The sequence below is a fragment of the Thermobia domestica genome, chromosome 9, assembly GCF_964235325.1.
Source record: "Thermobia domestica chromosome 9, izTheDome1.hap1.1, whole genome shotgun sequence".
NCBI lineage: Eukaryota > Metazoa > Arthropoda > Insecta > Zygentoma > Lepismatidae > Thermobia > Thermobia domestica.
Window position 1 is genome coordinate 88,275,578 of NC_137462.1, and position 16,994 is coordinate 88,292,571.

General features: G+C 38.2%; 1 protein-coding gene across 1 annotated transcript in view; it reads left to right on the plus strand.

Annotated features, from left to right (window-relative positions):
* The window catches only part of Zdhhc8 (zinc finger DHHC-type containing 8), a 116,579-nt gene extending 101,802 nt beyond the window's left edge, over window positions 1–14,777 (plus strand). Inside the window, exon 9 of the mRNA XM_081771493.1 lies at window positions 11,144–14,777. Within this exon, the coding sequence (XP_081627619.1) occupies window positions 11,144–11,951 (808 nt within the window). The 3' untranslated portion in view covers window positions 11,952–14,777. The remainder of the gene's footprint in view (window positions 1–11,143) is intronic.
* The last annotated feature ends 2,217 nt before the right edge of the window (window positions 14,778–16,994 follow it).

A 16,994-nucleotide genomic window follows, 5' to 3' on the forward strand; every position in this document is an offset into this window, starting at 1 on the left:
TTACAGTACAGTACTTACTCTACTGCATCACTGTATTTCACTCGTATTAAATCTATACGTTTCAATATTATACTGTACGTACTGTATTCTATTTCAAACTATGTATAATTGTCGCAATGTAGCTTAAGGCCTAAATACAGGTATTAAAGAAAAAACTATATTTAACGAAATATACTTTGTTTTCTACAAAAACGTGCACCCATTTTCATCATTTTCCCATTTCCTAAAACTATATTTTTGCCACAAATAAATAAAATTTTCCTCCTGGACCTGTTCGGATTACCGGAATCCACTGTATTTGCTACTAGCTGCAAACGAAAGTAGCTGCGCGGTTATAAATAATCCTGTGATATTAGAGCTATAAAATTTTTCCAATATAAAAATAGGCACAGACACCTTATTAGTTCATGTGAATCCGATTGAACATATGGGAAATTTTGTAACGCCGAATTCGCTCCAGACCACAAAGACACTCATTATTGCTCTCTGTGAAGTATTGGCTGTTTGTCTGGACACTATTGATAACATGATGTATGCCTTTAACTGAGATAATTTGAATCCTGTAATTCCCTGTAAATCAGGTGCTAACATCAAGCAAGGCATGATACAAAAATAATGCTATCCACACAGAAACAGTTATATTTTAGTTTAAAAAAAGGAATCGGTTTATTATGTCAAAGATTATCTTCTTCATGAAAATAATTACAAATTTATGTCATGATTCTGACTACATATTTATAAAACATGAACACTCAATTATATTTCCCTCAAACTGGTCGAGAACTTACTATTGAAACGAGCTTCTAGAATTTGTGTCTGTTCACGATGACATTAGTAAAATTTATTAGGTTTTTATTGAATTTAATGTGACCTGCCTAAGCGTATTGTTTGGGCTCGAAATCAGTCAAGAATAAGGATGCCGTAACTACAGTTGTAACATTCCTAACAAGGAACGTATGCGAACTGTAACAGCTAGACCGTCTCCTTTAGCCTAACCGGCATAACCGTGGGACGTACAACTCAAAGATTTCATTTTCATTTTTTTGTAACAGCTAGATATATTTATGAAAATTGGTAAATTGACTAGTTATAGATAGCTCATAACGTGGTGATAGTCACTCGGTACGGAAATGCCTTATGTACCCGCTACGTAAAACATATATATCAAGTAGGATTGGGTGAGGTTGTGCCAAATTATACCCTAAAAACGCCAAAAAAAGGCAAAAAATAAAAATGTGTCGAGGCAACCTGATACCTACGGGAGGGGGATACGTGACCAAGAAGAGAGCAGTAGTGTCACACAAGCAGTGTTGCCATCCCAACACAGTTATAGTTTTTCAAATAGAATGTACACCATTTTGTGGCATTAAAACAATTGGCATAGTACGTGAAAGAAAATAAGCAAAAGGTGGGTTATCAGTATTGCCAAATAAGGGTGATTTGAGGATGTAAAGTTGAGAAATCTATACATTGAAACGAACAACTAACTGTAGAACAACAACAAGAGTTCAGAATGAATAAATGTACAGTAGGGAGTAAATCACAGCATGCATAGCATGCAGTGACTAATGGGCTTGATATGTCATTTAGGGTTCCTACTGGTCGGGGAAATCAGGGAAGTCAGAAAAAATTCACGGAAAATGATGCAGGTCAGGGAAGCTCAGGAGAAAAGACTGGAAATTGTAAAATCAGGGAAATTTTATAAAATATAATATTTCTAACATTAATTGTACACCAATTTCAGCTTTAGCCAACCATTATAATACTTTTTTTTTATTGGAGGTAAGGGGAATGTATGTATGAACAATCGATTACTATTTATCTCTGTAGAATAAATGTTCTCATATATAAATATTCACCGTTATTTATTACTTATTTATGTGTCAACGTCATCCGACACCTATCATGAAAGTCAGGGAAATAGATTTCTCCAGATTAGTAGGAACCGTCATATCGAGTGTGCGGCTAGGGCGAGAAATGTAGTATTTTGCCATACTATCTATGGCTTTTCTGTTGTATGTATTGGTGTATTATGCTAAAAATATTTTGCTCCTGTATATTACTGGTAACCTGAATGCAGTGTGTTTTATTTTTATCGTTGTCTCACATGCTAACGTTTCCTATACTCTCGACTGACACCTATCAAAGGTTATTGGGTCGATTGTGACACAGGTTTCTTGTCACGGGTTTGTTACCTTTCGTGCCACAGCTTTTCTTTACTCTTTTCAAGCGTTACCTCGTTGTTTCTGTGGCTTGGAAGGCATGCAAGTTTTTATGCAATGTTGCAACCCAAACAGTTATTTCTATAGCTCTCGAGAACGGTTCGATATATCGATTCCACACAAACGCCATTGGAATTCCTGCACTATAGGAAGACTTGCTGTTCACATTTCCGCATTATGTCACATGAGACTTCTTTCTACGGCAACTCTACCGTGTGTTCTTTTTGGTTGAATCCTGTATAAAGCCCGTTGGTCACTGGATGCTCTGCATGCTGTAGTTTGGACGTTACTGTACATTTGTTTCTTCTGCAGTCTTGTTGTACATTTGTTTGTTTTACTGTATGGACCCCATAATTTTCAACTTTTGAGCCTCATATCTCCCTTATTTGGCAATACTGATAACCCACCTTTTGCTTATTTTCTTTCACGTTTTGTGCCACTTGTTTTAATGCCGTAAAATGGTATACATTCTATTTGAAAAACTATAACTTTGTGTTTGGATGTCAACACTGCTTGTGTGACATTATTGCTATGTTCTTGTTCACGTATCCCCCTCCTGTAGGTATCAGATTATCCGCATACATTTTTCATTTTCTGCCTTTTTCCGGCGTTTTTGTGGTATAACTCAGCACAGCCTCACACGGTCACTGCTTGGTATATGTATTATAGACGGGGGGGGGGGGGGTAAATAAGGCATTTCCGCACCGAGTGACTATCACCACGATGATTAGCGATTCACAATTAGTCAATTTACCAATTTCCATAAATATCTAGCTGTCACGGTTCGCATACGTCCCTTGTAAGATAAGTTAGCTGCTGCTCAAACTAAAGAAGTTGCCTACGTAACAAGGGCAAGAGTGATTTTTCCAAAAGGTGCAGAGAAAAAATTATCGAGAAGGAACAGAATGATTCTCCAATTACACGAGAGTATCTGAAGTTTCAAAGTACTTATAGAAAGTAACACGAAGAAAAAAAATAGATTTCGCCTTTTGTACTATTTTCGGGACTAAAGGAAAGATGATGATGATGATGATGATGATGATTATTATTATTATTATTATTATTATTATTATTATTATTATTATTATTATTATTAATATTAATATTAATATTATTATTATTATTATTATTATTATTATTATTAGCCGCCTTGAGTGCCTCGTTGTCAGTGACTTCTAGGCATGATGCTTCTGGACGAATTCATTGGCGTTCTTAAATTCGCTAAACCATAGTTTTATTGACTGTTCATTTATCACATCTTTACCAAATTTTTGCCTATTTTTGTTTCTAAGCCCCTATAACATTGTTCAGGGTTCCCGTGTTTAACCTGTCTTCAGTAACTTCACGACCAGCTGACTACAAGAGGAAACCCTGCCGAAAATGTAACACGTTCCAAAGTAAAGATGTATGGAATGTATGTAGTGACACCGGTAGAAATCCAACAGAACTTTTTGGGTGACTAAAACAAACAACAGTAGTGTAACAGAATTTAAGAATATCGAAGAATCTCTCTCGAACGCTTCACGTTCACAGGCAGGAAACAATTAGACACTCAAGGCGGTTGCTGAGACCGATAGTGACCGAACTTTACGCATTCGAAGAACATTCAGTTCAAGTACCAAAAACCACTCGTCAACACATGCATCAGCTTGGTACACAGTATAAAATGGGACGAAGGCCAACATGATTTGACTTTGGCGCAGAAAGCAAAACTAACAAGTGTCTATTTCATTGTTTCGTCACGGATCGAATGTATTTCTGAACAGAAAAGTGGTAGAGCGTTCACCTCTGGTGGGGTCCCGGGTTCGATCCCAGCCCCCGCCAAGTGAACTTTGAGGTGGACAAACACCGTGTGCGTGGGTTTCCTCGGGGTTCTCCCGTTTCCTCCCACTTTCTTCATTTCACCATTTCATTCATTACTCATCATCACCGTCTTTAGCCTAACCGACATAACCGTGGTGACGTAAAACTCAGATTTAATTTCATTTTCATTTCTGAACAGAATGATGACATACGATGAGAAATAATTATTTATTTATGATGTACAATCTCACCGTTATTATTGGTTAAACCATTCTCAACCAACCAAAACTAGCACCGGATCAACATGTTATACTCAGGTAGTACGCTGGGTGGGTCAACATTATACTTGTTTGGATGACACCTGTGTTCCCCGAGTATTGCTGTCCTGAATTATCATTTGTGTCATTCGTTGAATAACCTGCAGTGAATATGGTTCCAGGTTTGGACTAAATGACCAACGCACTGAACGACTTATTGGTTCTCGTTTCGCTCAGTGCCAGTCTGCCCGAGCATTCGAGGTAGATTTTTGCTTTTGACGAGTTTATATAGATGGTGATCAGAAAAATGGAAACACCTGAACGAAATTGCAACTTACCAGATTAATATGGTGTCGGGCCACCTTTCGCCTTCAGAACAGCCTTGATGCGACGTGGGATGGAGGCATAGAGGTCGTGAATGGTAGCAGTGGAATTTTACACCATTCCTCGTGCAGGGCATCGGCCAGTTCTTTGAAAGAGGATGGAGGTGGAAATCGTCGCCGGAGTCGTGTTTCCAAGATGTTCAATTATGTTGATATCTGGGGATTGGGCGGGCCAGGGGAGATGTTGAACTTCATCCCGATGTTCCTCAAACCACGCTGCAACAACGCGAGCTGTGTGAATAAGTGCATTATCATCCTGGAAGATGGCGTCATTGTCCGGGAACAACATCCGGACCATAGGATGTAAGTAGTCTTCTAAAATTGCGACATAATCGTTAGCAGTGATTCGTCCGCTAAGTGTGACCACAGGACCCAATGAAAACCATGATATGGCGGCCCACAGCACCACCGAGCCGCCGCCATGTTTCACAGTTGGGCGGAGACAGTGCAGATCATAAGCTTCTTTGGGCGTTCTCCACACACAAACACGGCCCGTGGTTGGGGATAGGGTGAAGGATGACTCATCCGACCATATCACACGTTTCCAGTCCTCAACGGTCCAAGTTGCATGGTCGCGACACCATTTGCGGCGTACGAAAGCGTTATGGTCCCTGATGAGCGGTTTGGCCCGTGCAACACGACCCCGTAAGTTCATGTCATGTAATTCGCGGCGGACTGTGATTGTCGAAACATGGTGGGGGAGGTACTGATTGAGTTCCTCCGTCACTTGCTCCGCAGCGGCACGACGGTTCTGCGTGACAATGCGCTTTAATACCCGGCGTGACCTGTCACTCATGATTTTCTTCCGGTCACTGTTCCGCTTCCCCAATGTGGTTTTCCCGTGTGTCCGTCATCACCTTCGACACTGTCCCACGCGACACACCTAACACAGTAGCCACTGCCGTCACACTCAACATAACCGCGCACCAACATTTTGCCCTCTTTGAAAATCGGAGGTGTCTCCCATTTTACACTATCTCCGTCTGCGGCAGCCACTGGACACTGCTGTTCCACTGCGCCTGACTTCGTATGGAGACCGACCTAACACACCACCACCAGCGGTCCGGCGCTAGGGGCGCCACGACACCACTGCGAACCCATACATCTGACGTGCTTCCAACTACAGGTGTTTCCATTTTTCTGATCACCATCTGTATGTTTATATTGAACAAATTCCCCGATACAGCATAATTGTGACATTTTACACAGGGAAATGTTAACAAGCAGGTAAAAAGAAAAAGGATAAAAACAATAAAAATAAATAACAGTAGTAACATCAATAATATCAACAACGAATGCACAAGTAATATTATTTGACCAGCATGTGTTTTATTGCTCTTTCAAACACCGGGTAGCTCGAAAAAATGTCCACCTCACTAGTTAGATTATTATAATAGTTCGGTACTCGGTGAAAAAGAGACTTCTGTATAATTGTCAACCTAGGGCGTGCAAGATGGAATAGGTGGGTATTCCGCGTTTTGCGGGAAGGGACACGTAAGGATAGTTGTTGAATTAGGGTTTCTGATCTTAGGTTCCCATTAACTATCTTATGAAGAAACTTCAGATCAGAGTTATTTCTGCGTACTCCCGGCGTCTGGATATTAAGATGTCGCAAAATTTCCTCCTTAGGTAATATTCGAAGTGTGGGAACACGAAAACGTACTATTGCAATAAATAAATTGAGAACAGACTCAAGTCTAGAGTGATGTGTAGGTGCGGCCATTGCCCATATGGGAGAGCAATATTCGATCTTGGATGTTATTAGTGTTTTATAGAATGTTGCTAATGATGCCACTGTGCGTAGTTTAGTGAATCAGTAAAGAAGCCCTAGCATACGCATTGATTTCTAAACTATTGAGGAGATGTGGTCAGAGAACGAAAGTTTCGAATCAAAGATGACACCAAGATCATTATGACTAGCCGAATGTGTTATAGGGGAATCGTTAATGTGATATTTGGAGGAAAGGAGACTTTTTCAGAGTAATTGTAATACTGTCACATCTCTTACTGTTAAGTTTCAATTGCCACATTTTACACCAGTCTACAAGATAATTTATGTCTTCCTGTAGGGCAATTGTGTCATGGAAACATAATATTTCTCTATATAATTTGCAATCGTCAACAAAAAGTAGAAGGCTACTAGGATTAGCTGATAAGTGAGAGTAGAGATCATCCACATACAGGACAAATAGCAAGGGCCCTATACGCTTTCCTGAGGCACCCTCGAAATCACAGGTTGGGGGTCAAAAGTCGCCCCTGAAAGAACAACTTTCTGCTTACGGAGCTGGTGATTAAAATGTGACTGACATAATCTAAGGCCTTGGATAGATCAAAATAAATGACATCTAATTGAGTATTGTTATTTATACATTGAACTGCACATGAAAGAAGAGTATGTATTTATATATATATAAAATATGGTTTCCACATTCTGGAAAATCAGGGAAATGAAAACCTGCAAGGGGAAAATCTGGAAAACCATACATTTTACGCAAAATGTCATGAAAAATCGGGGAACGTAAATGTACAGGGCAATTCGTGAAGTGTAAATTACGTTTCTTCGAAACTGTCACAGCAGAGTGTGAACCATTTTAAGGGAAATTTCAGAGTCTTAAACCATTCGTTTGTTTCCTATTCTAAGGAATCTTATGAGTCGTTCTGTCAAACAAAGCATTATAAAATGTACTGATAGTTCAGTGAAGCTTCTTGATTTGGATTTGACTGCAAATGAAAATTTACTTTGGACATTGGAAATTTGGAAAAACTGCTGAAAGAACTGAAAGCATCAGATTGATAAATTAGCTTTCAGACTTGAGTGTCGAAACGTTTTGCTGGGCACAGTCGAGAAGATTGTGAAAAGGAGTCCTCTGAAGTGCACTCTAGTACGTGCTCTTTCAGCTTTGGATTCCAGGCTGTAAAAAACAATCCAGAACTCTTTCAGACTAGGATTAAACACATCCTACAAACTCTGCATGAGCATATAGAATATCTGATTCTATAACTGAGAAAATGAAGTGTCATTTTATGTCTTTCTGTACTGAAATCCAGAGGTCTCTTGCAGTTGACTTCAGAGAATACGAAGAGAAGATGGGCAAAATCAGGTTAGATGACTTCTTTCAAAAGGTAATGTCCACGAAACAAGAATATTCCGATTTGCGGCATATTGTGAAAATATATTTAATTTTATCCCACGGCAATACCTCAGTGAAGGGTAGGTTCTCAGTCAATAAAGACATTTATTGTAGAAAATCAAATCAAAGATTCTCTAGTAGCACTGAGGCGGGTGTGTGATGCAATTATGTACTATGAAGGTGTGGAATCTATTCCTATTGATCGAAGAATGCTTCTTTCAGTTCGTTCAGTTCGGAGACCCTATGATGAATACCTTAAACAGAAACGGATCCAAAGTACATAGGAAGGTACAGGGTGACAATTAATGAACTATATTAAATAAAACCGTCATAATTTCTGAACGGTTCGCATGATGACGTCCAAACTGCGTAGCTGACCACAGGGCATGATGGGAATTCATATGCGCACGCAACGTGTTGATTGCCATTTGCAAGTGAAAATGTCATGGTACAGCGTGCAGGAGCGTATAGCACACGTGGGAAGACAAGTGTGAAAACGCCTAAAAACATCGCGAAGACACACGCTGTGTGTCAAACCAACCCAAGGACATTAATCAGACGAGCTGCACAACAGGTGGGAATCAACCGGGAGACCCTGCGGAAAATTATTGTGAAAGACCTGCATCTTTTCTCATACAAAACTCAAACCCATCAGCCATTAACCCCCATGGCCATGGAACAGCGGTTGTTTTTCGCCAACATATTGTCCAGAGAATTGACGACCGGGAATTTGGTTTGGTTTAGCGATGAAGCGCACTTTCATTTCGATGGATTCGTTAATAACCAAAATTGGCGCATTTGGGGGACTGAGAATCCGCATTTCGCAATGGAGAAGTCTCTCCACCCTGAACGGGTGACGGTGTGGTGTGCAATGTCCAGCCATGGAATGATCGGTGCGATATTCCTTGACGGCGCAGCGATTATTGCACGATACGTAACGGTTTTATAAAATGATTTCAGACCCATTATCCAAAGTGACCTGATCTCGACAAGATGTGGTTCATGCAAAACGGAGCTCGACCTCATTGGACCATGAGTGTGTTTGACGTCCTGGAGGAGTATTTTGAGGATCGCATTCTGGCTTTGGAGTACCCAGAGGCCACTGCAAGGGGACTCGCTTGGCCGCCATATTCCCCGGATCTAAACCCATGTGAATCATTTCTGTGGAGCTGTGTTAAAGACAAGGTGTACAGCAATAACCCCAAAATCATTGCCGAGCTGCAAACTGCCATTCAGAAGGTCATCGACAGCATCGATGTTCCGACATTTCAGCGGATCATGCAAATTTTGCTGTTCGTCTTCGCCACATCAACGCCAGAGATGGCAGAAATATCGAACATGTCATAACCTAAATCCGAATGTCTGTAGTGCCGTTTATATGTGCAATACAGTTTGCCACTAATTTCCGTGTTATTTCATATAGTTCATTAATTATCACCCTGTAAAATCAAAGGTGAAAAAAGAAAACTAAGCGCTGAGGTTAAGAAATTGGAAGAAGGAATGGAATTGTGTTACAAGCAAGATCAAGACGCTTTCGTAGAACAGATTCAAGAACAAAGCAAAACACAGTTCTGTTGAAAAATATAAAAATGAGGATTAACATGTCTCAGAGTTGGTAATATTAGGACTGATAGTATTAGGCTCAGGGAGAGTTGGCTATATATTCTTGACTGCTTTTTAGTTTGTTTTTGTCAAGCAAAAAAATGTTCAATTTGTAATGTCAAGATATGTGTTACTGTTTCATACATGTATTTTTTTTACATGCTTACATGTTAAATTTTGTTGAGTTGATTTTGAGTTTAACGTCCCTTTCAGCATCGAGGTTATATAAGAGGTGGACCTACTGATTGACGTGGAATCCAAACCACACGAACTCCCGCCGGAAATCGAACCCGGGTCTCCCACGCAAAAGGCGTGTATGTTTAATTTTGTGTAAATGGTAATATCTATCGATCAAGCAAATATTGTGTGTGATAAAGCAATGTACAAAAAAGTACTGACGCTCGAAGTGAGAAATTTGTAGAGTTTCTTCGTCCGGAAACGATAAGTACGTGTTTAGGTCATTTATTTTCAACTGGTAGGCCGGCAAACTCGGCAAAAAAGGCTCGAATCAGCAGGTGGAAGGCCAAGACTATGTTCATTGTTTTCTTTGACGCCAAAGGTATGGTCCACCGCGAATTTGTATTTGAGGGACAGACCGTCACGGATGCCATCTACTTGAAAGTGCTGAGAGATTAAAGGGAAAGGACAACCGAGTGAGATGACAATGCACTAAGCTACACTCACTTCGTGATCAACTGCTACCTAGCCCGAAACGGCATCGCAGCGCTTTCTCAGCACCTGTATAGTCCCGGCAGACTTTTCCTGTTCTCTCGAATGAAGGCAGCCCTCAAAGGACACAGTCATGGGACCATAACAAAGGTCAAAGCGGCTTCAACGCGTTGCTTAAAAGAACATTCCGGAAAAGAACTTCCAAGGCGCCTTCAAGTGTGGAAAACTCGTTGGCAGAAATGTGTCGACACCCCTATTTTAAAGTATTTTAATGATTTGTAGCAATATCTTCAATACATTTCCCCCCAGATTTGGTTTCATTAATCTTTGTGCAAATCCTGTGTATATTTCAATATTTTTTTGTAAATGACAAGTCATACACTCAGAAGAATGTATCCATCGGAGGGACAGATGTTCCTACTGAGACAAAGTAGATCAACCAAACATGTGCATATCTGCTTCTTTCAAATTCGAACAGTGTTCTAACTTGAACGATGTACTACGATTTTTGTTCGTTGAAATATTGTACTTGATTATTTTCTTCATTGAACATTTGATAAAATGCCACAGGAATTCTCCAGTTTCTTTGGAGTCACCCTTACTCCGCCCGTATACCACGTTCAATTGTGCATTAATGGAATCTACGACGAAAAATAATAGGCATTCCTTTTTACCCGTCTTCGATCCAGTATCTTGTTCTCGAGGTATAGCTGCTTTTGCATTTTTCCGACAAATTTCCAGTTGGTCATAGTGGCGAAAGGAAACATTTCTACACTCAGGTTTGTCTATGGTTTTCGTTTTGGTGTCAGGAATAATCTTCCTAACGTTCTCAATGTTGTTTTGAAACCCCCTGTATAAGGCGCATAACGAATTGACACTGAATACTTATTACATACTGTAGTCGTGTCAATACGCTTGGCAAAAGCTTGAAGGTTCTTTTCTTCTTTTTATGTGCGTGTTGTAAACTGTTTTATCTCTTACGAATATTTATTTTGTGAAATGTGGAATTTACCACTACTTCAAATTCTCGTGCACTGTACATTTGCATACTAACTATAACTTCTTTTCTGTCACAGGTCTAACCCTGGAACACCTACCCAGCCAAGACGTCCGGATTTTATTGGTGTTGGAATGAACGAACCACGAGGTGGCCCACCGTCATACTACGATTTCCAGCAAGTCCAAATGGCATCACATCGAGGATATGATCCAGCGGTTCTTGGTGGAATGACTGCCCAAGGTCCTCCTCGTAATATGAGCCCGCAGCGACGATTTATGTCTGAGGGCGAACTTGTACGGCAAAGTACAGGAGAACCATTCAGTTCCTATTCTAGAACTAATAACACAGTGGATAATATTAGGGAATTAGCTGGCTCTCCTCAAAGAGGTGTGTACATGTGGAAAGATACTTCTCCTGGAGCATACACTAACAACAGTCAAACGAGGGGTTACGATCGCTCCACATCTCAGGATTATAGGTCCAATCCAACAAGTCCCACACAAAACTTCCCACCTCCACGGCCCATTTATTACGCACCTCCTCCTCCTACACATGGTATAACTAGAAGCGCAATGAGTGGTAATTACGGCAGCGGGACTGCTGGTGTACCTCCGCAGTCACCACAAATCAAGAGAAAGAATTTCGGAACAGTAGGACATGTGACCCCTACAACACCAACTGACGCCCATCGACGCCCCAGTCCAGGGTCACGGCGGCCGATGTCATTTGTGCGTGCACTTGAAATGTCGGACTCAATCGAAATGGCTTCACGTGCATCTCGTAGTCCTAGTGGTACTCCGAAATCTGAACATAAATTAGGTACTCCTCAAGACACACCTGATCGTGGCAGTGTGTATGATATGAATTACGAGATATCTGTATAGGGAAGGCGAGCTGGGGGTGGGATAAGATCCAGAGGGAAAGCATTATGGAAGAAAAGTCGCAAAACATCTTGGACATTCCCAGCTTGAAATCAACCAATAAAAATAAGAAATTGTGTCAGAAATGTGCACAATCCCGATGTGTTCGTAAAGAGTGTTTATATGTTCTGTGATTGTGTATGGTTTTTCCCATGAATCACATCATCATGAAAACAAAAGGTAGGGACGGAATGCATATTATTCCATAGTATTCTTAACATCAAAGAGAAACGTGCTCAAACACTTCTGTGATGAGTGGTAATGCATCTGATTAAGATGTTCTTTCTGTCAGTCAGTCTTATCTGTCTGTTTCACACACTTTATGCATTTTTTAAAATGTACAGTGAACTTTCAAAAGGGAACATATGTACTTTAATTGTGAAGAGTGCATATTATGTGATTTTTTTTTTTAAGTTGGTGCGTATGAGAGAATAGTGTATACATAAGTTAGAAACACTTAACAAAGGTTGTGTATGTGATAGATTTGTATATAAAACTAATGTGGAGAAACTAATAATTCCAATTTGTTTTACTAGGGAAGATGTTCATTTATATATATACATATATATATATACATGTATAAATGAATGCGTGTGTTATGTATGTTTGTGTATCTGTCATAGTGCCATGAAATGATCTACAATGGGAGAGTGTTGATCAAACCTTTTAATATCGTAACAGTTATTTCTTCTACCTCTTGTCTTATAATATTGTTATCATGTCCTCTTATTTATCACATCATACTAGATTTCCTGATAGATAATTTCTTCTATTTAAACACAGTTTTCTTCTATTTAAACGCATTTTATAAATCTAATGTGGTTGTTCGAATCAATAATTCTGGTCAGAGAAATCTGGTATATATATATATATATACATATGCTGATGTGTGTTTCTAATTTAAATATTTTAAGCTAAGTTTGCAGTATCTTTTGTTTTAAATTGTTGAAGGTACTTAATGATAGACCGTAATGACAAACACAGTGGTAACAGTTTAAAATGTGTGAGATTCGAAATTTTAAGCAGGACTCTTTTTGTCTCCTGCTATGAATAATTTTTTTTGGTAAAAGCACAAATGGGTAAATTGGTAGTACTTTCGTTAGCTTGCATTTTAAAAGGAGGTACTTTTATTTTCGGAATAATACCCATACTCGTGTTTTTGTGAGATTTTGTATGGTGCCATGTACGTGTTTGCACGTTTCACTAGTAATTTTTAAAAAAGATTAAATCGATTTTTTTTAAGTGTATAACTTTATATTTTGAACTAATGTAATAAGTTAATTGTAACGAGTTCTCTAACACAATCTTGGGCATTAACGTGGAAGTAACAATGAAGATTAATTGATTTTTTTTATTTTAAATTAACCATAACATGGCTTAAAAATGTGTAACTGCATTCGTTTTTAGTGACGTTGCGATTGTATTATTAGTAGTTCTATTATTAACAGAACAACGACTACTTCCTTTTCTTGAATTGTGAATTATTGTTATTGTTGAATAAAGAGAAGGAAGCTTACTATTACGAACGAATCAAAAATTGATGTAGTCTTAGAAGACTCTACGTTTATTTATAACGTAATAAAAGGGCACTTACGTTCTGTTGTTCTTTTTCGCTCCTTTTCTGTTCCAAAAAGGAAGATCAGATGCACAAATCTAATTACTGTTCTTCAATCATATGTAAATTATGTAAATTTCTGCCATTAATTTTTCTTATGATTCAGCATATTTTTTGACTCAAATAATCTATATTGTCCAACATTGGACTGTATCAGCTTCAATTTGTAATTAACAAAATCATATATACATTTGATTCTTAGAAATTAAAACTAATAAAATTACAAAACAATGACCAGGGCAAATCTAATAGCTTGAACGAAGTCATTTGTATAAATAATACTTCAGATAAGAGTGTACTTACCTACATTTTCTACGGACATAAGTGCAGAAGTGTCAACTAAGTTTTGAAAGTCTCGTAGTAATAAGAAAGCAGAAAAATTCAATTAAAAAATTAACTAATTATTTGTTCTCGGGTTTATATTCATTCTTTGCATTCGTTCAGAACAGTAAAGAAAACAAAATCTCTGTAAGTCTGCATTTATGACGATTACCTCCTGACATATGGTTGAATTGTAAATATATGGTCCCATTTGTGCCTAAAAGGTATATGCACAGTTGCAGTGTAGCTCCTTGTTTCTTCTTCATGACAAAGCTTAGAATACTAGTAATGGAAAAAAGCGATAGGTTTAATTGCAAATTACAGATATATATGTGGTGCTGTCAACGGTTTGCCGTATGCAAATAACAAAAGGGATGGGTTTGCTATACATTTTTCACTTTTATAGATTTATAAAGTAATATAGAATAATTGTACTTACATCTGAACTTCGTTCTAATAAATCTGAAGTGTTGTTTTGACTTGAAATGTAAAGGCAGTGTGGTCAAATATTAGTCCTGAAAAACTGTTGAAATAATAATAAGTATGTTCCATATGAACTGCAAAGAATAACATGGGCTCAAGTGCAAAGTGAGATTTTTTTTCCCCCTTTATATAGCATTAATGAGGACAACATCTGTGCCAACGTTTTCGAAAATTGGGCAAGTATATTATAAGTAAACACCTAATCTACATCCTCCGAACTTAATTTGCCCCTCTTCCAAATTTTTGGGACAATCTGCTAATGAAGTATATTTGCCAGACCACTTGCGTGAAGTGGTGTGTGTGTGTGTGTATATATATATATATAAACATATATGTATGTATAATCTGTGCAAGATATTGTACGTTGTCTCGTACTTGTTATTATTATTTTTTTTAATTATTACTTTTTTTTAAACATATGATCGTAAATTAAGTTCTATGGAATGTACCTGTAATTATGGTAGTTTCATGAATGCATGTGATTTTGTGAGGTTGTGACATTTGGTATGAATGTGGTAGGTGGCGTGTGCATTCTGTTCAAAATATCTTCCAAAAGAATCCTACTAAAAATAAAAGTTGTAACAAAAAAGAAACTAGCATTTCAATTATATTTAAAGCAACTCAAAATATACAACTCTTTATTTTAGGTAGTACACCATAAAAGTAAAATAATATCTTGTACAGCAAGAAAGATAATTTTCTCTTTTACGTAAGGCTGAAAATCACTTAGAATCTTCTAAATGATATTGGAGCCTATGCTCTTAAGGCGAATAGAATTCGAACTATACATAGCAAATTGTTCAGTGCAGACTTTGTCACTCCAGATACCTTTGAAAGAGATCTAGGCTTACACGAAATTACTTTTGCCGAACTTCTGCCATTAATTACATGATAACTTCAGTAGTTGTAATGGTATATTATCGATGGGAAGAGTTCCAGTCCTGGAGGAAACTAGGATAGAAGTGTGCCTGTAAATCTCTAAATGCTTTGCTGTTACAAGTTTCGTTTTGATATATGAACAGGAGAGTCCGTATGCTTTTGAAGCAAACCAAGAAGAGAACGGTTCAAAGTTCTTTATTTCCTTCTGTTCGGAAGTACTATTAGACTTCCAAACTATGCTATGCTATGCATAAGTGTCGAAAGTCCTACGGAATGGCTATCTTCATCCGTGCGTCTGTGGACAATATTAGACCAAATACGGTAAGACATACCGAAAAAACAGTTTTTGAACATCTGTTCAGTGTCCCAAAATTAGGATCCATCACTTCCATTATGCCTTTGTCCATACCGGAAGTGGTGAAAATCAACTATTTTCTATACCAAAATCGATTGCATAGAAGAAAAACAGCAATAGATAGCGACAAATTGTTGTTAGCAATCGACTCAGCGTCTCAAGGAAACATACCATCACCACCCGCAACACTACCAAAACCGGAAGTGTTTGAAATTTACTAGTACTTTCAGTTTAAATATTTATTTCCCTCGAGAAAAAACGGTAAGGGATGTCGAAAACGGCTTTTTTTTTTTTTTTTTTTTCACACATTCCCAAAAATGAGAATTGTGACTTTATCTGTTTGTTCAAATTGAAAGTGGTGAAAATTACGATTTTTCGATTGCAACACTAATCGCATAATGAATGAAACGGAAACACACATAACGACTACTATTTTTTTTTAAATGTAGATTCAATCCGCAAGAGTATGTTTCACATCTAATTTTATTCCTCTATTGCAACCGGAAGTGATAGAGATTAATACTTCCGGTTTCAATATTAATCTCCATAAAGCAAAAACAGTAAGAGATAGCAAATAGTGGCTTTTTGGTATGGACTTACTGTTCGAGGAACAGGTTCTATCTGATAATCTCATTTCCTTTTATCTTTTACAACTAGTAGTTATATATGTACTACTACAAGTTTGAGTATTGAATGTGCGGAATTTGGAAATTACCGTAGTTGCACAATGTGAAACGAAACTCACTTGTTTCAGTTTCAACTCTCAACCAAAGTACAAACACTTTACTTTTCTCCGGCTCCATTGCATATTATGGGTCTTCGAGCAAATAGTTAGAGTATTTGTTTTGGAGTATTGTTCTTAAAGAAGCGAAAGCATGGGAATCAGCGAAAAAGTGAACCAGAGGCATGAGTGTGAAGAAGAATAACAAATTTATCCGAGTCGAAAGAAACAACTGAAGAATTGCTAGGAGTAACAGTAAAGAAAATAAATTAACATAATTAGAATGAAAGTAAACTGGTTGAAACTTGAGGAGAAATTGTACCCTGAGCGATGTGATAGATATCTTAGAAGGTAAAAAAGGGAGGGTGAGAATAGAACGGTAACAATGACGGGTGATGCAGCAAAATCTGGACTGCCCCAACTAGATATATTAATAGCAGGTTAACATAAAACAAAAACGAAGGGAACAATAGAAAGAGTAACACAAGTTCTACGAAACACACATTTATTCAACTCTCAACTACACCATTGCACCTAATCTGATCGATCCTCCTCTTAGTGCTCTCCACAATGCGCTGTAGACGTCCAACGTCCTTTGTCGCAGGCATAACTTGATGCGATTCATGAGCTGAC